This window comes from Ylistrum balloti, unplaced genomic scaffold, assembly GCF_031769215.1.
Source record: "Ylistrum balloti isolate Yb309-2 unplaced genomic scaffold, AGI_CSIRO_Ybal_v1 Utg370042, whole genome shotgun sequence".
NCBI classification, from domain to species: domain Eukaryota; kingdom Metazoa; phylum Mollusca; class Bivalvia; order Pectinida; family Pectinidae; genus Ylistrum; species Ylistrum balloti.
This window is the reverse complement of record NW_026782099.1, coordinates 663,794-691,365: the sequence shown is the minus strand read 5'-3', so window position 1 is coordinate 691,365 and position 27,572 is coordinate 663,794. Positions and strand designations below refer to the sequence as shown.

Below are 27,572 nucleotides of genomic sequence, written 5' to 3'. Positions count from 1 at the left end.
TGATTGTATAAAAGATTAGGTATTTTAGGTATAATGTGTTGTAACATAAATGCTGATCTGTGTCTCCAAACACTTCATCCTACACCGCTATAACACAAATGCTGGTCAGTGGTCACCTGTCAACCCGGCCTCACCCATCTGTGTCTCCAAACACTTCATCCTACACCGCTATAACACAAATGCTGGTCAGTGGTCACCTGTCACCCCGGCCTCACGCATCTGTGTCTCTAAACGCTTCATCCTACATAGCTATAACACAAATGCTGGTCATTGGTCACCTGTCACCCTGGCCTCACCCATCTGTGTCTCCAAACTCTTCATCCTCCTCTCCTGAGATGCTAGTTGTTCTTTTAACTTTTTGAAAAGAAAAATATATAATTTAATCCTAATTGATGATCTAATGTCAAATTTTAACCTTCTGTAATCAAAACAAACATAACACATCAGTTACACGAACACTGCTTATCAGTAACACTAGGTTTTATAAAAATCTAAAATTAATGTCTGTCGGTGACAAAATGAATGATCGTGATATCAACAAAACAAAAAGTATTTGAGGTCAATTGTCATGTCCATAAACACAACCACAATAGCACAGGAATGTCTGATTCTAAGCTTCCTGATTAGAAAGGGATGGTCAAACTACAAACCTCTTAGTTCTTATCTATAACTGATTTTCAGTTAAAGTCAGAAATGCTTTTAAATGTAGTTAACTGATTACATAACCAGTTGGCTGTGTGTTCCATATATATATAAAGTGAACGCATTCTCTGTGGAAGTGATATATTCTCCTTGATAATGTTAACCTAAAATACCTCACTAACAATTTGCATATTAATAAATATTATTAGCAATTGGAATCTACATCATGCATGAAAGAATCCAAATTTGCTAAAACACAAAAAATATTAAGGTACAGATGGTCAGTTGAGAAAAGTTAAAATCGATCATCACATCACTACCGAAGATCTTCACCGGAGGTTGCTGAGTTCTGAGTGAACACTGCTGACATGGCTTTACTGATCACCTTCATGATAAATGTTACTACTTTGATAATGCATGTCATGTAATATTGCTGTGATAATTCAACATTAAAATGAGATTAACAATTGCTGTGAACAAATTCATGATTGTTTATATAATCAGTATTATTTTGGTGGCTGTAAAATTTTAAATAAAACTGATACTCACAAGATTATTCTCTGACTCCATATCGGCCAACTTTTGTTTAAGAAATGCAATCAGTTCATCCTTCTGCGATAATTCTGTCTCCTCTTTAGATTCCAGTAGTTTTTGTTCTTTCTGTAAAACAAGAGGGCATATCATTGTAATGGTATGTAAGATGTATATAAATGACTACCCAACATACTGTTATCAAACATATTAATTTGTACTCTCCATTATCACCACACTGTCCTCTATTATCAGCACACTGTCCCCTGTCATCTCTATACTGTCCTCTATCACAATGTCCCCTGTCATCTCTATACTGTCCTCTATCACAATGTCCCCTGTCATCTCTATACTGTCCTCTACCACACTGTTCCCTGTCATCTCTACACTGTCCTCTATCACAATGTCCCCTGTCATCTCTATACTGTCCTCTATCACAATGTCCCCTGTCATCTCTACACTGTCCTCTATCACACTGTTCCCTGTCATCTCTACACTGTCCTCTATCACAATGTCCCCTGTCATCTCTATACTGTCCTTTATCACAATGTCCTCTGTCATCTCTATACTGTCCTCTATCACAATGTTCCCTGTCATCTCTACACTGTCCTCTACCACACTGTTCCCTGTCATCTCTATACTGTCCTCTATCACAATGTTCACTGTTATCTCTATTCTGTCCTCTATCACACTGTTCACTGTTATCTCTACACTGTCCTCTACCACACTGTTCACTGTCATCTCTACACTGTCCTCTACTACACTGTTCCCTGTCATCTCTACACTGTCCTCTATCATCCCTCACACTGTCCTCTATCATTCCCACACTATTCTCTATCATTCCCACACTGTCCTATATCATCTCTACACTGTCCTCTATCATCTCTACACTGTCCTCTATCATTCCCACACTATCCTTTATCATCAACACACAGTCCTCTAACATCAACACACTGTCCTCTATCATCTCTACACTGTCCTCTATCATCTCTACACTGTCCTATATCATTCTCACACTATCCTCTATCATTCCCACACTGTCCTCTATCATCCTCACACTGTCCTCTATCATCCCTCACACTGTCCTCTATCATTCCCACACTGTCCTCTATCATCCTCACACTGTCCTCTATCATTCCCACACTATTCTCTATCATTCCCACACTGTCCTCTATCATTCCCACACTATTCTCTATCATTCCCACACTGTCCTCTATCATCCTCACACTGTCCTCTATCATCCCTCACACTGTCCTCTATCATTCCCACACTGTCCTCTATCATCCTCACACTGTCCTCTATCATTCCCACACTATTCTCTATCATTCCCACACTGTCCTCTATCATCTCTACACTGTCCTCCATCATTCCCACACTATACTCTATCATTCCCACACTGTCCTCTATCATCCCCACACTGTCCTCTATCATCGACACACAGTCCTCTAACATCAACACACTATCCTCTATCATCAACACACTGTCCTCTATCATTCCCACACTATACTCTATCATTCCCACACTGTCCTCTATCATCAACACACTGTCCTCTATCATTTCCATGCTATCCTCTATCATCAACACACAGTCCCCTAACATCAATACACTGTCCTCTATTTTCATCGCTTACCTCTGTCACTCTATTACTCTTACCATTGATTTCTTGGCTTCCTCCATCTCCTCTTTATCTGCGTAAACTAAAGGTCCTCCTGGTTGTCCTGGATACTGCACCGGAGGGGACACAGGCAGGGCATCAGAGCAGAATGGTATAAAGTCTGCATCTTCAAGCTCCTGAAAATTTATGATATATCATCGATAACAAGAACAATATAGAACTATTTTATTCCGTGCTTGAATTTCTTTGAGTGCGGGAAGTGCCATTTCGGTCTGCTTATCAGAATATGCGAAATTGATAAATCATACATGGTATAACATATATGTTTATACAACAGTTGGAATGATTATTTGATGCTTTGACAGTTGAATAACACCAACATATTGTGGTAAAATATGATTTCTGATATTTCTTTATGAATCATAACTTACTGCCTGTAGCCAGTCTGGAATGTTGGACTCCTCCGCCTTGCCCCCTGACCCTGGTCTATCACTGCCCCCTGATGATGGCCGGCCAGAGTCCTGGTAAGTGCTAGGCCTTGCCCCTAACACTGGGGATGGGATGTAGGGTGTAGACCTTGGAGGCAGGTTCCAGTCAGATTGCGGCTCTGACACTTCTGGTGAATCTGGTTTCCCTGAATCCTTCATCTCTTCATTCCCGAGATACTTCATACACTGCTTCGGTTTAGAAATACCATCACTCTCCACGAATAAAGCATCCTCCTCTACTACTGGAGGGGAGGGGAGAAACACTGTATACAAACAAAAGTTAACAAACACTGTCAGTTGAAGAATTTGAAATATACTAACATTTTGTAGAAACATATATTTCATCATGAATTTGACCATTTTCACATCACAACTTAATATGTGACCTTTATTTGGAACCAGGAGTCTAAGTTAGTGACCTTTACTTCAATAGGAGTCAGAGTTAGTCACCTTTACTACACTAAAGGTCAGAGTTTGTGACCTTTATTCACTAGGAGTCAGAGTAAGTGACCTTTACTTGAATAGGTGTTAGAATGTGTGGCCTTAACTTAAATAGGTGTCAGAGCATGTGAAATTTGTTTATCAGCAATGTGTGACCCTCACTTCACTATTGCCAGGATGTGAATTTTACTTTAACACTGTGACCCCTAATTTATCCTATGTGTCAGAATGTGACATTTCTTCAGTAGAAGTAAGAGAGTGTGACCTTTACTTCACTAGGTGTAAGAGTGTATGACATTTATTGACCAGCAGTGTGTGAACTTCACAAGGGTTCAAAGTGCTCTACGCTAGCTTTAATAGAGTTTGTATCCTTTACATCACTAGGGGTCAAGTGTGTGAACTTGCTAGGGTCAGTGTGTGTGACCTTTGCTTTGGGATAGACTAAGGTTGAGCCTTTTGATTCACTGATAATCAATTGTAATTTTTAAGTGTTGTTAAACATTACATTTATCACATGTCAACATTACTGTGATTCCTCAGTGAGTTAGTGACATGTTATAGGCATGTACGTAATTTCTTCAACATCCCTGTGCCAGTTAATTGACAAAGTTCTGTGGTTAGCCAACAGGTGACATTAACAAAAGTTAACATGATTCAATCCTGATAAAAATTAAAGCTTTTCAGCATCTGACATTAAAAGTTCTTGTTGTATACAATATATACCACAGCAGCCATGAAATGAGACACAGTGACAATAATCAAGCGCATGCATAGAAATCAGCTATCATTGTCTACCATCCAAAGTTTCAGTCTGTATGTCCTTATTCAAATCTACTGTGCTTCCATTAATCATACTATTTACATTTCTGTCCCATATCCCAGTTTTTACTATCTGTATTTGTTCCCAGACTTTATAGTCAGTCCTTCATTCCAGCTTTTATCACCATGTCAGCTACCATTGTTCCCAATGTCTATGGACTGTTCCTATGTCAGCTACTATTGTTCCCAATGTCTATGGACTGTTCCCATGTTAGTTTCTATTGTTCGCAAATCTCTATGGACTGTTCCCATGTCAGCTACTACTGTTCCCAATGTCTATGGACTGTTCCCATGTCAGCTACGATTGTTCGCAAATCTCTATGGACTGTTCACATGTCAGCTACTACTGTTCACAATGTCTATGGACTGTTCCTATGTCAGCTACTATTGTTCCCAATGTCTATGGGCTGTATCCTAGTCATTTACTTTGGTCACTTCTCAGTGTCTATGGTCTGTTTCCATCCTGAATCTTCTATTGACTGTAGACCAAAAATCTTCTATTGTCTGTTCTCCACCAAAACTTCTATTGTCCGTTCTCCACCAAAACTTCTATTGTCTATTCTCCACCAAAGCTTCTATTGTCTGCTCTCCACCAAAACTTCTATTGTCTATTCTCCACCAAAGCTTCTATTGTCTATTCTCCACCAAAGCTTCTATTGTCTGTTCTCTACCAAAGCTTCTATTGTCTATTCTCCACCAAAGCTTCTATTGTCTATTCTCCACCAAAGCTTCTATTGTCTGTTCTCTACCAAAACTTCTATTGTCTATTCTCCACCAAAACTTCTATTGTCTATTCTCCACCAAAGCTTCTATTGTCTATTCTCCACCAAAGCTTCTATTGTCTGTTCTCTACCAAAGCTTCTATTGTCTGTTCTCCACCAAAACTTCTATTGTCTATTCTCCACCAAAACTTCTATTGTCTATTCTCCACCAAAGCTTCTATTGTCTATTCTCCACCAAAGCTTCTATTGTCTGTTCTCTACCAAAACTTCTATTGTCTATTCTCCACCAAAACTTCTATTGTCTATTTTCCACCAAAGCTTCTATTGTCTATTCTCCATCAAAGCTTCTATTGTCTGTTCTCTACCAAAGCTTCTATTGTCTATTCTCCACCAAAGCTTCTATTGTCTATTCTCCACCAAAGCTTCTATTGTCTGTTCTCTACCAAAGCTTCTATTGTCTATTCTCCACCAAAGCTTCTATTGTCTGTTCTCCACCAAAGCTTCTATTGTCTGTGCCTCATCAAATCTTCAATTATCTGCCATCTCTTGTATTTGTTATCTATCCCAACTCCTATTGTCTTTCCAACTCAAACTTCTTTTCCTGCTTTCCCACCCCAATCTCCTCTAGCAGGAACCCCAGCTTCTCAAGTCTGATCAATCCAACCTTCTACCTCCCACAGCATCTTCTATCTGCTCAACATCCAAACATTATCCTCTTTAATCTGTCTCCATCCCAGTGTCTTTTATCTGCCTCTAGATCAGTTTCCAGCATTTTTTGTCTGCTTCCCAGCATATTTTTTTTCATCTGCCTCCCTCCCAGTGCTTTTGCCTGCCTTCTAGCATCATTTATCTGCTTCCTACTCTTTGTCCTCTAATTGCCTTCCTCCACAAGTTTTTTGTCTGCCTCCCTCACTATATTTTGTCTGTCACCCTGTGCCTGTTACCTGCTTTTCTCCTCTTGCCTTATGTTTGTCTCCCTCCCTGTGTTTTTGTCTCCCTCCTAGTGCCTGGTATCTGCATCCCTCCTACTGTCTTTTGTCGGTCTCCCTCTCTGTGCTTTGAGGCTTCCCTCTTTCTCTTTTGTTTGCCTACCTTTCTGTGTTTTTGTTCACCTCTAATTGTTTTTATCTGCCTCTCTCCCAGCACACTTTGTCTATCTCCATCCCTGTAACTTCAGTTTTTTCTCCATCTCAGTACATTTTGTCTGCCTCCTTCCCAGTACCTTTGTTTGCTTCCCTCCCAATGTATTTTGTCTGTCCCTCTCCAATACCTTGTGTCTGCCTTTCATCCTCAGCTTCTCTAGTCTTCTCCAAAATCATCTTCTTATACCCATACTCATCATAGCAATTAATTGTCTGTTTTTCAACCCAGCCTATATAACCTGAAAGTCTGTCTATTGTATACAGGATGGGGAAGTGTGGAGTGAGGGATGGAAATGTCAGAGAGGGAGAGGGCAATAGGGGATGGGAATGTCAGAGAGGGAGAGAGCTATAAGGGATAGGAAGGTCAGAGAGGGAGAAGGCAATAAGGGATGGGAAGGTCAGAGAGGGAGAGAGCTATAAGGGATAGGAAGGTCAGAGAGGGTGAGGGCAATAAGGGATTGGAAGGTCAGAGAGGAAGAGGACTACAAGGGATGAGAAGGTCAGAGAGGGAGAGGGCAATAAGGGATGGGAATGTCAGAGAGGGAGAGATCAATAAGGGATGGGAAGGTCAGACAGTGAGAGGGCAATAAGGGATGGGAAGGTCAGAGAGGAAGAGGACTACAAGGGATGAGAAGGTTAGAGAGGGAGAGGGCAATAAGGGATAGGAAGGTCAGAGAGGGAGAGGGCAATAAGGGATGGGAAGGTCAGAGAGGGAGAGAGCTATAAGGGATAGGAAGGTCAGAGAGGGAGAGGGCAATAAGGGATGGGAAGGTCAGAGAGGAAGAGGACTACAAGGGATGAGAAGGTCAGAGAGGGAGAGGGCAATAAGGGATGGGAAAAGTCATAGAAGGAGAGGGCAATAAGGGATGGGAAGGTCAGACAGTGAGAGGGCAATAAGGGATGGGGAGAGTCATAGAAGGAGAGGGCAATAAGGGATGGGAAGGTCAGACAGGGAGAGGACTACAAGGGATGAGAAGGTCAGAGAGGGAGAGGGCAATAAGGGATGGAAAAAAGTCATAGAAGGAGAGGGCAATAAGGGATGGAAAGGTCAGACAGGGAGAGGGCAATAAGGGATGGGGAAAGTCATAGAAGGAGAGGGCAATAAGGGATGGGAAGGTCAGACAGGGAGAGGGAAATAAGGGATGTGGAAAGTCATAGAAGGAGAGAGCAATAAGGGATGGGAAGGTCAGAGAGGAAGAGGACTACAAGGGATGAGAAGGTCAGAGAGGGAGAGGGCAATAAGGGATGGAAAAAGTCATAGAAGGAGAGGGCAATAAGGGATGGGAAGGTCAGACAGGAAAGGTAATTAAAAGAGTGGCCAATAAGAGATGGAGAGGTGAGAGAGTCAGAGGACAATAAAGGATGGGGAATCAGAAAAGAGGATGTAAAGGCAGGTAGAGGTCAGAAAGAGAGTGATCAGTAAGGAATAGGGCTGTCACAGAGAGTGTGCTTAGTCAGAGATGGAAGGGTAAGACAGGGAGAAGTGAGAAGTAAAGTGATTGGGATGTCAAAAGTGGTCAGTAAGGAAGGGGAAGAAAAGAGAAGGAGTGGTCAGTAAGAAAGGGGGTAAAAGAGGGAGTGGTCAGTAAGAAAGGGGTTACAAGAGGGAGTGGTCAGTAAGGGAAGGGGATGTGGAAAGGATGTGGTCTGTTTTTGAGTAAGGGAAGGGGAGGTTTGAGAAGTAGTGGTCAGTAAGAGAGGGGGAGGTAAGAGAGAATGTGGTCAGTTAGGGAGGGGGGAGTTAGAGAAGGAGATGTCAGTAAGGGAGGGTGAGTAGAGAGGGAGTGGTCAGTAAGGGAGGGGGAGCTAGAGAGGGAGTGGTCAGTTAGGGAGGGGAATGTAACAGAGGGTGTGGTCAGTATGGGAGGGGAGGTAAGAGAGGGTGTGGTCAGTAAGGGAGGGGGAGGTTAGAGTGAGAGTGGTCAGTAAGGGAGGGGGATGTAAAAGAGGGTGTGGTCAGTATGGGAGGGGAGGTAAGAGCGGGTGTGGTCAGTAAGGGAGGGATATGTGAAAGAGGGTGTGGTCAGTAAGGGAGGGGAGGAAAGAGCAGGTGTGGTCAGTAAGGGAGGGGGAGGTTAGAGAAGGAGATGTCAGTAAGGGAGGGGGAGGTTAGAGAAGGAGATGTCAGTAAGGGAGGGGGAGAGATTAGTTGAATGTCACATGACATGTGCAACACTGTGAATCAATCAAATCACTCCAAATGAAAAGCAACATAAAACCATTGTCTTTGTTTCTGAACACAAGACAGTGATGAGGCATGCTACCACAAAATACCTACCTTTGTGCAGGTCCTTCTCATCTGTTCACATATATAGAGTGTAGCACTAAGATCAGGAAGTTGTAAAGCTACATACTAGCAGTATTAAAGTACATGTTTACAGCTCATCAGTCTCAGTGTAGACCCTAACAACCATGTATACAATCAACATTAGCCAGTGTCACTTCCATCAACACAGCACAGTTGTCAATAAAAACACTGCCCGGTGTAAATGATAAATCTTTTATTAAGCAGCTCTGAAATGATTGCTGTTTTACAAAGTCAACGTCATGCATCATAGATTTCCTAGGAATGACTGTTTAAGTCTGTAATACACAACATGGTGTGCAGCGTTCAGCCATGAATTGATATAGATATACAACAGCCACCTTAGAATCTATAACCTATGTATAAAGTGTAATTAGGTATACAAATATGAAACCATGATAGATACACAAGTAAACATTACTCATTCCTTCACTGGACATTTAAAATTCATTTTAGTGATTTTTTGTGGCTAGTTAGATTCCAGTAATGATAGCAAATTTTCTGGCCATGTTTTAGAGTTATATACAGCCCATTATTTCACATTAATATGCTGTAATTGTCTATTAGATTGTGTCCCAGCTGTAATCATAAGTCTGTTACAATAAGTTTTTGATATTGTAATAACTTCGTGTTACACTGGTATAATAAATCTTTTTTTTTAGTATGTAGCTTGTGTGATATTCCCTGGAGAGTTTTTCTATGGCTGCATCAGTCAGAAAATCAATGGTGATATCATATCATGGACAAAGGCATTATGTTATCAATTTAAAATGGCAGATGCTAGCACTTTTAGAGGAGGAGATACCAAACTCTTCCGGAAAATTAGTCACAAAGATGATATAAAAATTCTACAATCAAACCTCCACCAACTACAAAAAAAGATCATACAACTGGCGACTGAAATTTCGTCCAAATAAATGCAAGGTACTCCATATAAACTGATCAAGTCTGGAAGGAAGAAGTCCTCATCACATGGACCAGAATGATGAGAAAACTACACTAGAAAGCATTACAAGTGAAAACAGTGGATAACAAGCTAAACTTTAGAACTGGTATACAAAATTGTATAAAGCCAATTTGGTACTGGGCTTGATAACAACATCCTACAGATATACGGATTAATTCATATATAAACATTTGTACCCAGCATTAGTACAACCACACTTGAAGCAAATGCATTGAACCTGTACAAATCAAAAGACTTACAACTAATTGAAAATGTTCAGTGGAGAGTGACAAAACTTGTACCAGGATTGAAGGAACTATAGTAGTTACAGAGTTAGAAATTTGATTTTTTGAATATTTCTATGATACAGTCTATAATACATAAAACACAATAAGTTTGATACATAATGGTGCTACTGACATTCCTATAAACTCTTTGTGAAAGATTTCTTGATATGGACCTAGAAGTTATAAGCCTTTCTCCATTATTATCAAATCAAATCAAATATTAAAAAATGACATCATAGCATTATTGTCTGTTACAATGAGTCAATGACATCATAGTATTATTGTCTGTTACAATGAGTCAATGACATCATAGCATTATTGTCTGTTACAATGAGTCAATGACATCATAGCATTATTATCTTTTACAATGAGTCAATGACATCATAGCAATAGTATCTGTTACAATGAGTCAATGACATCATAGCATTATTGTCTGTAACAATGAGTCAATGACATCATAGCATTATTGTCTGTTTCAATGAGTCAATGACATCATAGCATTATTGTCTGTAACAATGAGTCAATGACATCATAGCATTATTGTCTGTAACAATTAGTCAATGACATCATAGCATTATTGTCTGTTACAAAGAGTCAATGACATCATAGCATTATTGTCTGTAACAATGAGTCAATGACATCATAGCATTATTGTCTGTAACAATGAGTCAATGACATCATAGCATTATTGTCTGTAACAATGAGTCAATGACATCATAGCATTATTGTCTGTTTCAATGAGTCAATGACATCATAGCAGTATTGTCTGTTACAAAGAGTCAATGACATCATAGCATTATTGTCTGTTTCAATGAGTCAATGACATCATAGCATTATTATCTGTTACAATGAGTCAATGACATCATATCATTATTATCTGTTACAATGAGTCAATGACATCAAAGCATTATTGACTGTTACAATGAGTCAATGACATCATATCATTATTATTTGTTTCAATGAACCAATGATATCATAGCATTATTATCTGTTACAATGAGTCAATGATACCATAGCATTATTGTCTCTTACAATGAGTCAATGACATCATAGCATTATAATCTGTTACAATGAGTCAATGACATCATAGCATTATTGTCTGTTACAATGAGTCAATGACATCATAGCATTATTATCTGTTACAATGAGTCAATGACATCATAGCATTATTGTCTGATACAATGAGTCAATGACATCATAGCATTATTATCTTTTACAATGAGTCAATGACATCATAGCAATAGTATCTGTTACAAAGAGTCAATGACATCATAGCATTATTGTCTGTTACAATGAGTTAATGACATCATAGCATTATTATCTGTTACAATGAGTCAATGACATCATAGCATTATTGTCTGATACAATGAGTCAATGACATCATAGCAATAGTATCTGTTACAATGAGTCAATGACATCATAGCATTATTAACTGTTACAAAGAGTCAATGATATCATAGCATTATTGTCTGTTTCAATGAGTCAATGACATCATAGCATTATTGTCTGTTGCAAAGAGTCAATGACATCATAGCAATAGTATCTGTTAAAATGAGTCAATGACATCATAGCATTATTGTCTGTTACAATGAGTCCATGTTATCTGTCATATTGAGTCTGTTGTATTAAAATTATCTGTTAAAACAAGTCATTTGTTTTATGACAGCTGTTATACTTGTATACACAGTGTAAAGTACAGCTTTCACAACTGGTTACACAGTGTAAAGTACAGCTATCATGACTGGTTATACAGTGTTAAGTACAGCTATCATACCTGGTTACACAGTGTAAAGCACAGCTATCATACCTGGTTACACAGTGTAAAGTACACCTATCACACCTGGTTACACAGTGTAAAGTACAGCTATCATACCTAGTTACACAGTGTAAATACAGCTTTCACATCTGGTTACACAGTGTAAAGTACAGCTATCATACCTGGTTACACAGTGTAAAGTACAGCTATCATACCTGGTTACACAGTGTAAATACAGCTATCATACCTGGTTACACAGTGTAAAGTACAGCTATCATACCTGGTTACACAGTGTAAATACAGCTTTCACATCTGGTTACACAGTGTAAAGTACAGCTATCATACCTGGTTACACAGTGTAAAGTACAGCTATCACACCTAGTTACACAGTGTAAAGTACAGCTATCACACCTGGTTACACAGTGTAAAGTATCGCAATCATACCTGGTTACAGAGTGTAAATACAGCTATCATACCTGGTTACACTGTGTAAGGTACAGCTATCATACCTTGTTACACAGTGTACACACACAGCTATCATATCTGGTTACACAGTATAAAGTACAGCTGCCATACCTTGTTACACAGTGTACACACACAGCTATCATATCTGGTTACACAGTATAAAGTACAGCTATCATACCTTGTTACACAGTGTACACACACAGCTATCATATCTGGTTACACAGTATAAAGTACAGCTGCCATACCTTGTTACACAGTGTACACACACAGCTATCATATCTGGTTACACAGTATAAAGTACAGCTGCCATACCTTGTTACACAGTGTACACACACAGCTATCATATCTGGTTACACAGTATAAAGTACAGCTATCATACCTATTTACACAGTGTAAATAGCTGTTATCACACTTGATTACACAGTTTTTAAAAAACTTGCATATTCTTCAAAATAAACTTTCATTTTTAACTTCTGATTAAAGATGAAACAGAAAGAAGTGTAAATATACTTACATTTTGGAGAGGAAACCCTTGACTTTAATGTCTTCTGATTCAGTACTTTCTCTGAAACAAAACAAGAAAGTATGTTATCAAAGACTCAACTGTATTGTTATATCAAATTACTTGCACCTTTGAAAACTCTGTAGAAATTATTCATTAAAACAGCAACCTGCATTTTACATCATAAATAAATTACCAGTAAACAATTTTATCACATAAACCCTTTTGTTATTGTGCTATTTATTTAGTTCACTAATCAACATTTCATTGATTCAAATGAACATGATCAAAAGGTGTTTTATATACCTCATATTTGTCAAAAAATAATACAAGCTTTCAAAATATACATTGCATTTCACAACAATCTTTCTGATCAACCTGTACTATTTTTTTCAAGAGAGAAACAATGTAAAAACAAGGGAGGCAACTTTCAAACCATCTTTCCTCTAAGTTAATGTAATTTCATAATCCCTTCACTTTGTTTATGTAAACCTAAACCTACCAGCAATAGCGATGGTGTGCCAGTGATGTGAAGACAAGTTAGACACAAGATGGAGTGATCCGAAGATGGTGCGAGGGAGGGAGATTGATTGACCATTAGGGCCCTTGCCCTGGTCCGGGAACTCCGCCCCTAGGGTACCGTTTGCACCGTTACCCCACGAGTATACTTGGCTGTCTGTGAGGAGAGAAACAAAGCCATGCCAACAAGACAACAATATTGTGTAATATGTAACAAACAGAGTATACTATATAACAAGTTCTCTATCCCACGATCTCAGGTCAAATATTGGAATGGCAAGTTTTTTCATGAGAACAAGTCACATTACATGCTGGTAATAAAAATATACAAAATCAAATCATTTTAAGGGATGTCAAGTTAACCTGTAGAGTTGTCCTGTGATAGGGTTATTATGTAATAGAGTTGTCATGTGACAACTCTTATGTGATAGGGTTATTATGTAATAGGGTTGTCATGTGACAACACTAATGTGATAGAGTTGTCATATGACTGGGTAGCCATATGATTGGGTGGTCATGTGACAATTTTCTAATAAGTTCATGTTTTATTTAAAAATGTATAATCTCCTGTGATATCAGATTATTTGCTGTATTTCCAGGTGATATGGTGTGACATACCATTCGTAGCAGCCACAGTAAAGTAACTGCCACAGGTTACATTGATTACTCTCTTCCCTGTTAGAGCCCCAGCAACTCGACAGATTCCAGACTTCTTTTTAAAGTCTCCCACACCCAGCTGGCCATACTTGTTGGAGCCAAATGTGTACACTTTACCATACACTGAAACAGAGGATTTCAAACAGCATTGCTTACCAATTCATCTATATAATATAATGAAATCATCTTCAATTAACTATTTAAATAAAGTAGCTAAGAAAATATGTGTACTTACAGTCAACACCTGCTGAGTGGGTGTGGCCAGCAGATACCAGTACAATGTTAAATCTCAGAAGGGGCTTTACAGTGCTGAATGTGTATTTACATGGAATGTCATAGATCTGAAACACAGGTAACACAATATCATAGATCTGAAACACAGGTAACACACTATCATAGATCTGAAACACAAGTAACACAATATCATAGATCTGAAATACAGGTAACACAATATCATAGATCTGAAACACAGGTAACACAACCTTTACTGGTCTGTCATAGATCTGAAACACAGGTAATACCTTTACATAGAATGTCTTCGATATGGAACACAGGTAACACAACCTTTCCAAAAAATGTCAGAGATCTGAACCACAAATAAAAAAGAACATGTTTTACGTGGAACAGGTGAAAATGTTGACAATAATGAAGATGTTTTTACCTTTGGTTTCTGTTTACGAAGACCAGATGTTTCTGAGTTGAAGCCGAGTTTGTTGTATTCATTACTACCACATGCGAGGACACGGCCACTGGTTGTGACGAGGAATGTGCCATCACTTCCAGCATATACATGTTTAATGAAGTGTTTCCCAGGGGTTTCCACCTACAGAATGTTATAGATTCCTACTTCATATATCTATTATGAAATCTGTTATTAAAGATTATATAAATATCATGTCTTTGGTGAAGCAAAAATGAAGGGTTTTTTTTAATAAATCTCAGAGGACAACGAAATGACTTAATATCCTTGCAATCACATGGCATGAATACAAATATACATGAATGTATATGTAATTCAGCAAACAATGATTTCCTTCTCTGTGTCATTGTTATCTAAACTCCATATCTATTGTCGTCATTATAATGACATTAAAAGATCTCAAACTGTGTGAAGTCATTATTTATTATTTACACTGTTAAGTTCTCATAATAGGGAGGTCATGTGGGAAAACATGTGAATTCACAGAATAAAGCAATCATATTAAAAACAAATGGCCAATCACATACAATTTTAATCATGTGACTATTTTATTGTATATCTGTAACCTTAGTTTCCAAAAATTATCTTAGGATTTATCATGTGTCCTCAAAAAAATGCAAGTCCTATATCTTCACTTGTTACATATCTATTTCATTTTTAAAAAAAAAACACACAATGAGTGTGTTAGTGTCCAAAAATTATCTTAGGATTTATCCTGTGTCCTTAAAACACACAAGTCCTATATCTTTACTTGTTCCATATCTATTTTATTTTTTAAAAAAACACACCATGAGTGTGATACATCGTCTTTAGTATCACCTACACAGATATGTCCTTAGACAGAAATCAAGGTGATACCTTTTGGGGTGAAGCGAAGTCATCCTCTGAACCCAGTCCTAGGCGACCTTGATGTTGAAGTATAAAAGAATATTATTTCCAATAAGTATTGAAATTAGTACAATGACTTCCATTCAACCAAATGTATTATCATACACATAATTTACTTAAAATGTGTTTGGTATAAATGTACAGATCCAATTACCAATAATGTATGCAATTACATAATGTATGCACACTTAAATCCCTATTTCCAAACATTGTATTATGTATGTGCCATACTTCCAACATTCTTATCACACTTCCCACATCCATATCCCACTTTCCTCTAACATATCACACTACCCACATCTATATCACACTTCCCACATACGTACCACACTTTCCTCTAACATATAACACTTCCCACATACATACCACACTTTCCTCTAACATATAACACTTCCCACATACATACCACACTTTCCTCTAACATATAACACTTCCCACATACATACCACACTTTCCTCTAACATATCACACTTTTCACATACATACCATACTTTCCACATCCATATAACACTTCCCACATACACACCACACTTCTCACATACATACCACACTTCTCACATACATACCACACTTCGCACATCCATATCATACTTCCCACATACACACCACACTTTCCACATCCATAATCACACTTCCGACATACATGAAACACTTCCCACATACATACCACACTTCTCACATCCATATCACACTTCCCACATACACACCACACTTCCAACATCCATAATCACACTTCTGACATCCATAGTCACACTTCCGACATATATACCACACTTCCCACATCCATATCACACTTCCCATATACACACCACACTTCCAACATCCATAATCACACTTCCGACATCCATAGTCACACTTCCGACATATATACCACGCTTCCCACATCCATATTACACTTCCCATATACATACCACACTTCCCACATCCATATCACACTTCCCACATATACACCACACTTCCAACATCCATAATCACACTTCCAACATCCATAATCACACTTCCGACATCCATAATCACACTTCCGACATCCATACCACACCTCTCACATACATACCACACCTCTCACATACACACCACTCTTCAATTAACAAATCACACTTCCAACATCCATATCACACTTCCCACATACATACTCTGCATTAAGTATACCACACTTGCAACCTACTTACCAAATTCGCCACAGCCCCAGGAGTATACTTCTGTGTCACGGGTGAGTGCCATCACGTGGCACTGTCCACACGAGACCTCAGCCACAGGTCGAGTGTTAAAGTAATCTACTAGTATTGGGACCAGGACCTCGTCTCCCTCCTCATTATCACAACCAAGACAACCATAGTAGTCTGACCCAAATGCGTAAACCTGCCCCTCATCTGCACAAAAATATCACAACATAAACAGTAAAACAATTTTATCATCACATTAATGTTGCAAACGTACATGTATGAATAATTGGAAATTTCTTACAAAACGTTTGCTTTCCTCAATATTAACCACAAGCAAAACTCTGATAAGAAGCTGTGTATGGAGCCATGACACAACACTGATGTACAACAAATATAAAAAATACAAACAACTATCAAAAACATACATAGAGGCAGGTTTGTTTGAGACAGGTCCCCTTGACAGGCAGGGTTAAATCCTCCCGACAAGATACCTATACAGAGAGGTGATGTGATAATGAGAGACAGATACCTGTAACAGACAGGGTGAAATCATCCCCACACGATGCCTGTATGATGCCAACCCCCTCCAGGGCCTCCACCTTCTTGGGTGCCTTGTATGCTGACTTATTACCCTGTCCCAGTTGACCAGCAATTTGTGCCCCGCCCTGAACATTCTGCAAAACAATGATGTTTAGATTAAATCTCAATGTTGACAGAACACGACATATATTGGAAAGACTCTATCTAGCTGTAGACAGAATCACTTAGATAAAAACCCACAACTATTTAACCATTTGGATCAAAATCACAAAATTTTATACAAGCTGGTATAAAATTGTATATAGGTGTAATAAATTACTAATCTTTACCTTCTATTCAGCAAAAGACTCTTATAACAGTGTCAACAAATTGTATGCATTCAATATCCGAAAAACTTTACATAGAAATCTTAACAATAATTAGTACCAGGTATCTAGAAAATGTATATCTCATAATATCGTACAACAAAACAAGGAATGATTCCTAAAAAATACCACTTACTGCCCATGTGTACAGCTCCTTCTCCATGGTAACTACAGCAAAGTGGGCACCTCCAGCAGCCACCTACGATATACAACATGAGAAATACAGATCAGAACCTTAAGATATTTACTAAATTTGAGTGAAAATACAAGAAATCCTCACAGAACAACTAGAACAATGACAGTCAGCATTGTGTGGCTCTAAATCCTCCACATTCATGAAGAAGTCATTTTCCCACACTTGTTTAATTATGATCGATTTTGTCCTCGAAGCTTGGATTCAAAGGTCAAACTCAGTGACCTTGATTTTTGTTCAGCTGACTGCTTGCTGAATTCTGACCAACTTTCAACAAATTGAAACAAAATATTTAATATATAAGGCTACAAAATTTGATCTTTAACTCATTTACCTGGTGACCTTAACATCTTGCACCCTGTGACTTTTGGTCAGTTTACTCCTTGTTTAAGTCAGACCAAACTTAAACTTTTGTGAACTAACATCATAATCAAATTTCATGCCGAATCAGTCTCTATGTACTGAAGTTATCAGCTAGGAATTAAATCTGTGGACAGATGGATGGATGCAGGAATACACAGGCAGCGACAGTGTTCCAGTTAACTGAGACTTCTTTACATAGAGATGTTCTTCAAGGGGAACAACTCCAAAGGAAATTATGGTATTGAACAATATTTCAGAAGAATTAGCTTAGTCAGACAGCAGTAAATAAAATCTTCATCTTATGATTTATCATAATCATAATAGATTTTTTTATTTTGAAAAGAAAAAAAAATCAAAAATCAAGAAAGCCTAACTGCCTTAAGTATAATCAGGTGTAATAAAATCAGTGTTTACCTGTATGGCACTCTTGCCCTTAACAAACAGGTCTTGTTTCTGTGGAGTCCTCTTACCACCTCCCCACTGGTACACCTATGTACAAAATGTTTAGTCAGTTCTACACCAGTATACAAAATATCAAGTCAGTTCTACACCTGTATACAAAATGTCATGTCAGATCTACACCTGTATACACAATGTCATGTCAGTTCTACACCTGTATACAAAATATCAAGTCAGATTTACACCTGTATACATAATGTCATGTCAGAGTCAGTTCTACACCTGTGTACAAAATGTCAAGTCAGTTCTACACCTGTATACAAAATGTCATGTCACTTCTACACCTGTATACAAAATGCCATGTCAGATCTACACCTGTATACAAAATGTCATGTCAGATCTACACCAGTATACAAAATGTCAAGTCAGTTCTACACCTGTATACATAATGTCATGTCAGATCTACACCTGTATACATAATGTCATGTCAGTTCTACACCTGTATACATAATGTCCTGTCAGATCTACACCTGTATACAAAATGTCAAGTCAGATCTACACCTGTATACATAATGTCAAGTCAGTTCTACACCTGTATACAAAATGTCATGTCAGATCTACACCTGTATACATAATGTCAAGTCAGTTCTACACCTGTATACATAATGTCATGTCAGATCTACACCTGTATACATAATGTCATGTCAGTTCTACACCTGTAGACAAAATGTCATGTCAGATCTACACCTGTATACATAATGTCAAGTCAGTTCTACACCTGTATACATAATGTCAAGTCAATCAATGGTACACCTGTGTGTTTAATTACAGAAACATGGGCACAAAATGTTAAATTAATCAAAAGATTTTTGAAGGAGTTTCCACTGATTTCCAAAATCTACCTAATATTCATCCTTTTACTGAAAATATGGACCAAAGCAATCCATATCTTTACTGTAATGTTGTCCTGAAACAGACAACAACAGAAAGTAAGCATTTCTTTAGTCTCATTTTGTTGGTTACAAGTAAGTGATTTTGTGTCTCTATAAACCTTCATAGTCCACCACCTATTTAAACATTATCTCCATGATAATAAAACTAAATGATGGATAATTCAGTATGACACAACATGTATCACATGACTAAATCACTTTTCAAGTATAGTCATATGACTTTCAAAATAACAGAAATACGATTTGACTAAATTTCAAGGCTGCAATGGTGATAATGTGTTTTCCATCTGGTGATATCTAAGATAAATATGTTTTTAGAATTTCATTCGTTTCATAACTAAGATTTACTCTTATAAGTTTTAAATCAGTATATTCTTCACTACATCACTAGTGGTATGTGACATTAATAAAAGGACTTACTTCTGTGACTTTAGACTTAATTACTGGGACTGTTTCAACAGATGATGCTGACTGCAGCCTTAGTTTTCGTGCTCCTGAATTAAGTTCCCAAACCTGTTTTTCTATCTGTGCTTTGCTGTAAAATGAAAAAGTATTATTACAATGTTACTTAATACTTCTGTTGTTAATCTTTATTTCCTTAAGGAATCACATTATTTGTACATATAAAGATCTCATGTTTAATTCACCTTACCTACTAATACACTACTTCGATACTATTTATTGTTATTTATTCTTTACCTGTTAAGGTTGTGATTTTTTAAATTACCTACTCAATGTGTATACATATTATCTTCGATCACACATAAAAACATGTTTTAATGAGAGAAAAACAATTTCCTAAATAAACTATTCTTATCAGCTTGCGATAGCTCTTAAATATTTCTGTGTATTGTAATGTGCTGATATCCTGTCAGACCTAGCTGGTAATTTGATGATGTACAGATATCCTGTCAGACCCAGCTGGAGATTTGATAATGTACAGATATCCTGTCAGACCTAGCTGGTGATTTGATGATGTACAGATATCCCGTCAGACCTAGCTGGTGATTTGATGATGTACAGATATCCTGTCAGACCTAGCTGGTGATTTGATAATGTACAGATATCCTGTCAGACCTAGCTGGTGATTTGATGATGTACAGATATCATGTCAGACCTAGCTGGTGATTTGATGATGTACAGATATCCTGTCAGACCTAGCTGGTGATTTGATAATGTACAGATATCCTGTCAGACCTAGCTGGTGATTTCATGATGTACAGATATCATGTCAGACCTTGCTGGTGATTTGATGATGTACAGATATCCCATCAGACCTAGCTGGTGATTTGATAATGTACAGATATCCTGTCAGACCTAGCTGGTGATTTCATGATGTACAGATATCCTGTCAGACCTTGCTGGTGATTTGATGATGTACAGATATCCCATCAGACCTAGCTGGTGATTTGATAATGTACAGATATCCTGTCAGACCTAGCTGGTGATTTCATGATGTACAGATATCCTGTCAGACCTAGCTGGTGATTTGATGATGTACAGATATCATGTCAGACCTAGCTGGTGATTTGATGATGTACAGATATCCCATCAGACCTAGCTGGTGATTTGTTAATGTACAGATATCCTGTCAGACCTAGCTGGTGATTTCATGATGTACAGATATCCTGTCAGACCTTGCTGGTGATTTGATGATGTACAGATATCCTGTCAGACCTAGCTGGTGATTTGATGATGTATAGATATCCCATCAGACCTAGCTGGTGATTTGATAATGTACAGATATCCTGTCAGACCTAGCTGGTGATTTGATGATGTACAGATATCTTGTCAGACCAAAAAAAATGTACAGTTGACAAAAACTTACAAACAACAATGTACAGCTGACCGACATTAACAAACAACAACATACAAATTACAAACATTGACCAACAAAAAACAGAGATTACCAACATTGACCAAAAACAATTTACAGTTGACAAGCACTTACGAACAACAACATACAGCTGACAAACATTGACCAACAACAATGTACAGCAGACAAACACTGACCAGTTATCAGCTGTGAACACTGGGTGGTCTAGGATGTTGGTGGTGCTAGGGCGTTTCTTTGGATCCTTTAGTAGCATGAGGTTCACTAATTCCCGCATGTGGCTACTGTAACATTCATCAACCTCACCCTGTTTACTTTGCACAATTTCATAAGCAAGGCGCAACTGGTTCTGAAAAAGAAAATCACAAAGTTTACAATCTATAATAAGTTTATTACTGTTTAAGTCTAATGAAACTGTTTAAAGAATTTACATGATGTATATACTGGATAGATAGACATGGACAAAGGTCACTGAATGGCCAGTAATGGCACAAGGTTTCTTGTCTTTTGACCGAGTGAATTCAGAATAAATGGGAACCATGATACTGGGACTCTCAGCTGCATGATTTACATGACAGTCAATACTCTCAGCTTCTGGACCTTAAATCCTGATATACATTAATTAAAGCTGTCTACTTACAGTTGCCTGGAATGTCTTGGTAAGAGTTAAAAGCTCAAACAGTACACAACCAAGAGCCCAAACATCAGTTTTCTGATCATAGCTGAAAAAAAGAAAAAAAAATCACATAACTGACTTCCTGCAGTTTTAATCAATTAAGTATTATTATTTCAGGACATATTTTTAAACTTTATTTTTTACTGAATTCAATTACAGATGTGGTGGTCATATTCATGTCTTCAATTTTGAATAAAATAAAACTCTTGTTTGTAGAAATTAAGATATGTAATTTTGTAATGTAATCAAATAAAAATTTTAGTATTTCACAGAGCAAATTCAATGCAGTTAAGATCTAGGTACTAAGTATACAGAGAATACAGGAAGAAAACTGAGTACCTGGCACCCTGTACAATCTCCGGGGACAAGTAATAGGGAGTTCCCACCAACTGTCAACACAGAAATATAATGAATTTAAAATAACACAAGAAGCAAATTTGTAACAATTGAAATAACACAAATAAAAGATCTGTAAGAATTTAAATAACACAAGGAGAGCACTTTTTACCAGACACAGAATGCATTCAAATCAGATATACTTACAGTATCAGCCATCTGTCCTTTGGATTCAAGAAGTTTTGAAATTCCAAAATCCCCCAATTTCAACAAATCTGTTTTTGTCATAAATATATTCATAGCTTTAACATCTCTGAAAAACAAAATATGAAATACATATTGATACTCAGCTGGGAGAACTTCATATTTATTTATTAACAAGTAATCCTAGAGAAATCTTGGTACCCACCATCATGTAATATGTAAGTTGGGTATTTCCCTTCTTTTCTCCGTTTTCCTCTTATTTGCTGTTTATCATATGTTGTATTGAATTTGACATGTAAACTAATCATTAGACAAAGGGAACTAAATAATATGCTGTATAAAAACTTGAAAAAATATCCATCCTGTGAATCTGAAGAAACGTTTATACAAAAAAACATTGAAGGGTCGATACCCCTAATAGCCACCTATCAGCCATTTTATTTTTAAAATCTGTCACAAAATTGAACATGCACAACAAAGGACAGTGGGGAACCTTCAAATGAACTTAGTAAAGAACCCATTAAGGATTTTGAGGAAAATAACTATAACAATCTTTATTTGTCTAAAACCAAACCAGGCCACTGGTCAGCAATTTTTATTTTCTGGTCAATACAAAAGCTTATCATGGGTAATACATTTTTTACAGCCAGATAGGCGTCTCTTTGAACTGGTCATGTCTTGGCATATTGTTTTCAAACATGAGGACCCCAAACATAAATACATATAGTATAGTGAGTCATGTATTGTAGATATGCTTTTGTCTAAATTGTATGCTACTTTTGGAAAAGAAATCACATCCTGCTATAATTCATAACTTTGATCAAAGGTAATAGTATATAGGTTGACACTCTTGTATAGGTTGGCAAACTGTAAATAAATTGATACACCTGTATAAAGATTGACATAACAGACTAGATTCACACACCTGTGTAAAGATTGACATAACAGACTAGATTCACACACCTGTATAAAGATTGACATAACAGACTAGATTCACACACCTGTGTAAAGATTGACATAACAGACTAGATTCACACACCTGTGTAAAGATTGGCATAACAGACTAGATTCACACACCTGTATAAAGATTGACATAACAGACTAGATTCACACCCCTGTATAAAGATTGACATAACAGACTAGATTCACACACCTGTATAAAGATTGACATAACAGACTAGATTCACACACCTGTATAAAGATTGACATAACAGACTAGATTCACACACCTGTATAAAGACTGACATAACAGACTAGATTCACACACCTGTATAAAGACTGACATAAAAGACTAGATTCACACAACTGTATAAAGACTGACATAACAGACTAGATTCACACACCTGTATAAAGACTGACATAACAGACTAGATTCACACACCTGTATAAAGACTGACGTAACAGACTAGATTCACACACCTGTATAAAGATTGACATAACAGACTAGATTCACACACCTGTATAGATTGACATACCTGTATATAGACATATATATACCTATATAATGATTTGTATACCAGACAAAACTGAAATACCTGTCTACTTTACACCTGTTAACAGAATTAAACACTTGTATACAAATAAATATAACAGTTTATATATTGACACACATGCATACAGATTGACACCACAGAATACAGACTGACACAACAGTACTTAGATTGTCATGCCTCTATATAGATTGTACATATATGTACAACAAACCTTTAGATAAACTTACATACCATTTTAGAAACTGATAACGCTACATTGTATTTACCTTTAACATTCAGATATATGTTTTTAGCTGTATATTCAGATCTCTTTTTATAGAAATGACCAAATATTACTGAGAGCTTGCACTTCATGTTAAGAAACAATGGGTAAAATCTTAATGTAATCATCCAAACATAACTGAGAGTGACCTTTGACCTATGGACCCAGAAATAACTCACATGAAAAAGTTTTGAGTATACCCAAAGTTTGAGTGCAATTGGTTAAAATGAACTTGAAAAAGAATGGATGGACAAACAGATTACTTTAAGGCACAGGTATCTTCAGTGTGATACAACAGTATATATATATAGATTGACAAACCAGTATATAGATTGACAAACCTGTATATAGATTGACAAACCTGTATATAGATTGATACACCTATACAATGATTGACTTACTTGTACAAAGCTTGATATATAGATTCATATAAATGGCCATTCTTCTGAATAATTTGTCACATCTGTATATAGATTTTCATACCTGTATATAAATTGACATACCTGTATACAATACACCTGCATAAAGATTGACACACCTGTTACATATAGATTGACACACTTTTCATATAGATTGACAAATCAGTACCTTTATAAACTGACAACCCTGTATTAAGATTGTCACATCTGAATATAGATCCACACATCTGCATACAAACTGACACACCTATTCATAGACTGACACACCTTAATAGTTATTGACTGATCAACTTGCATGGATGTGGATAACACTACTTACCTGTGTATTATTCCATAGTTATGTATATGCATGAGGGCAGATGTAATTTGGAATAAGTACCATCTCACTTGCTGTTTAAATGACAAAAATAAGATATCAGTTATTAACTCAGCCACTGTTTACAATATATACCTGAAAAAACTGTATTAACACTAGTCTTCTATCTTGTCTTAGTAACAGCTATTCTTTTTAGAAACAATTTTCTATTTCTTTTTTTTTCTCCATATGTTTTATTCATTTCATAACAATAGCAAAACGTGTTTTCAGTTTATATCAATCACTTTTGTCGGCCCAGATGGAAGCAAGCAGGAGGTCTTACTGTGGGAGGAAACTGGAGTGCCCGGGGAAAACCCAAATGGTAGGGCAGGGAACCTGATACTTCTTCATGTCCATTCCAGGAATCAAACCCCAGATGGCTAGGTGAAAAGCAAGTGTGTGACCACTGCCCCACCCACTCACCTTCAATTTTCATGGTAACAAATAAAATACATTCACAAATCTTTTGCTTAAAATATTAGTTTTTTACGGAAACAAATTTCACAAGGACAATTCATCACAGTAATTAGTCTATTGTTTTACATATAGTAGTATAATCCCAGGAAAGATCAAATTATATTGGATTTGCAAAATTCTTTGAGTTATTCTAGCAATGTTGGCCTATAGACTTACTACAGTTATTTCTGTGCTGATTTTTTATACTTGTCATTAACCATTCTAAGTATTTGTGCGTATTTCCTGTTGTAAGCTGGAAAAGATGTGTGATTATGATATCCATGCACGGCAAATTTTTTTTTTTCATATCTGAACAAGCAAGACAGAGGTAATAATTATAGTTTAATGGGATAACCTGTGACAATACTTCTTATTCTTTACTCAGTTTGGGAAAATAACGGTGGAGATACTTTTATCAAGAAGAAAATACCAACCTGTTCTGGAAATAATTCTGTTTGTGTAGAAATTTTCTCATAAAGACTTCCTCCTGTAGCAAATCAAATATGAGAACATTTTAAACCTGGAACAATTTGATTTCAAATCTTATATTCCACTTCTCTATCTAAAAATATGAAAGTTACAAGAGATTTGAAACTATAAACAGACAAATTATCTAATATCTGTCACCTGTTATATATCACTACCTTAGATGTTTATAAACAAATGTATATAAAAGCAAGAAAATAAAGATTACTTCATACATGAAACTGAGTGATATGTTAGATTAACATACTGATATACATGTACATAAATAAAATAACACCTACACAGATATCCATGTATTGCATTTTTTTGTGATTGGTCTGAAAATCTTTGTAAAAGATTACCCAGGGTATATTGATTTTGACCTTATCAATCTAAATCTTATTACACTCTCAGAATTATCATCATTATGTTATTATAATTACAAGTGTGATGTTTTTTAGGCAACAAATTATCAACATTATCAAGATTCTACTTCACATATGATAAACTATAATAACATTTTTCAGATATTAAAATTTGATAATTCTAGAACATGCTACATGAGTCCTCTGACCGTTTGCATACTCCATCTCTATGAAGAGAGTGTCCATGTCGAGGAAATGATTGTAGTAGGTGATCACATTAGTGTTGTTCAGCAAAGACAAGATGTCCACTTCCTTCATAGCATCTCTACGTTCCTTTTCTCCAAGTCGAGCCAGATTCACTTCCTTCCATACTACCAGACTGTTGTCCTGGAAAATAGCCGTTGTCTATCAAACTTCCATTGATAACTTTTATATCTCTACCATGCAGAAGGTTTTATATTTAACATTCTGTTTTATATTTAACATTCTAAGTTACTACATTTTTCAGAACAAATGTATTATTAATTTGTTTGTCTAGGATTCACATCAGATGTAGTAGGACTGTGAGCCTTTTCAATGTATATATATCTTATGTCTCGTTTGGACAACTGTTGCTAGTGAAAATGATGATCAACTCTACCTACATACAGTATAGATATGTGTGAAAGTTATAGCCAGTATGTAACACAAAAACACACGTTAGATTATTTTTTAATTTGTGAAATAGAAAATATCTGCGGTCGTTTCTTTGTTTTAAAACCAAAAAATGTCATTGTGATCCACAGACTTCAATATCAAGATCGATCAATTTTTAAGTGGCCATCAATTTGCTGTTGCTGTGCACAATATTCGCCAGCCCTATTGAATCCATCCCAAGCAGAACTGTATAAGTTGAATGCTTACCTCGGTTTTTCTGTACAAGACAGCTTCTCCAAAAGCTCCCCTACCTAATACCTTTACAAAGAGGTATGACGTTTCTTGTAAAGGATCATTAAGGCCTGTTGGTGCAGTCTGCACCTCCGGAGCCTCAGATTCGGCCGCCATTTGTAAACAATCTAGGTAGGGGAGGCAACTCAATGCAAAAATTATACATTGAGTCGAACGCACCTGTCAAGAAACCAATCGGGTGCAAGCAAATGTTTATCTGTATAATATGGCCTCGAACCACAATAATATTTTCCCTGTGTGCTACCTCATGACCTGCATTTAAGAACGAGATTTTCAATTGAATGTCAACACTACTGAAAGAATCAGGAAAATTATCCAAAATCAACAAATTTGCCTCACTATAAAATGTGCCTTTCTT

The 27,572-nt window shown here is 36.9% G+C and overlaps 1 protein-coding gene across 1 annotated transcript; it reads right to left on the bottom strand.

The window, feature by feature from the left end:
- Window positions 1-193: 193 nt before the first annotated feature.
- Window positions 194-27,310, bottom strand: LOC132549126 (serine/threonine-protein kinase Nek9-like). The gene is made up of 24 exons (XM_060213047.1): window positions 27,170-27,310; window positions 26,476-26,653; window positions 25,867-25,923; window positions 24,945-25,011; window positions 22,455-22,560; window positions 22,251-22,300; window positions 21,876-21,957; window positions 21,411-21,584; window positions 19,822-19,926; window positions 18,464-18,538; window positions 17,630-17,692; window positions 17,118-17,262; window positions 16,595-16,795; window positions 15,396-15,442; window positions 14,499-14,660; window positions 14,073-14,178; window positions 13,799-13,960; window positions 13,164-13,337; window positions 12,674-12,724; window positions 8,679-8,699; window positions 3,220-3,539; window positions 2,827-2,964; window positions 1,192-1,302; window positions 194-354 (listed from the first exon to the last, which is right to left on the bottom strand). The coding sequence occupies exons 1-24, from the start codon at window positions 27,308-27,310 to the stop codon at window positions 268-270; spliced, it is 2,823 nt and encodes a 940-aa protein (XP_060069030.1). The 3' UTR covers window positions 194-267.
- Window positions 27,311-27,572: the final 262 nt, after the last annotated feature.

Bases quoted from the DNA above. Each gene is read 5' to 3' on its own strand.
- LOC132549126 (XM_060213047.1), bottom strand. From the start codon at position 27,310: ATGGCGGCCGAATCTGAGGCTCCGGAGGTGCAGACTGCACCAACAGGC. The intron at 21,958-22,250 runs GTACTCAGTTTT...TCTTTTTTTCAG, and splicing joins GAGATTGTACAGGGTGCCAG to CTATGATCAGAAAACTGATG. The intron at 19,927-21,410 runs GTGTTTGTCTGC...AGCAAAGCACAG, and splicing joins TCACAGCTGATAACTGGTCA to ATAGAAAAACAGGTTTGGGA.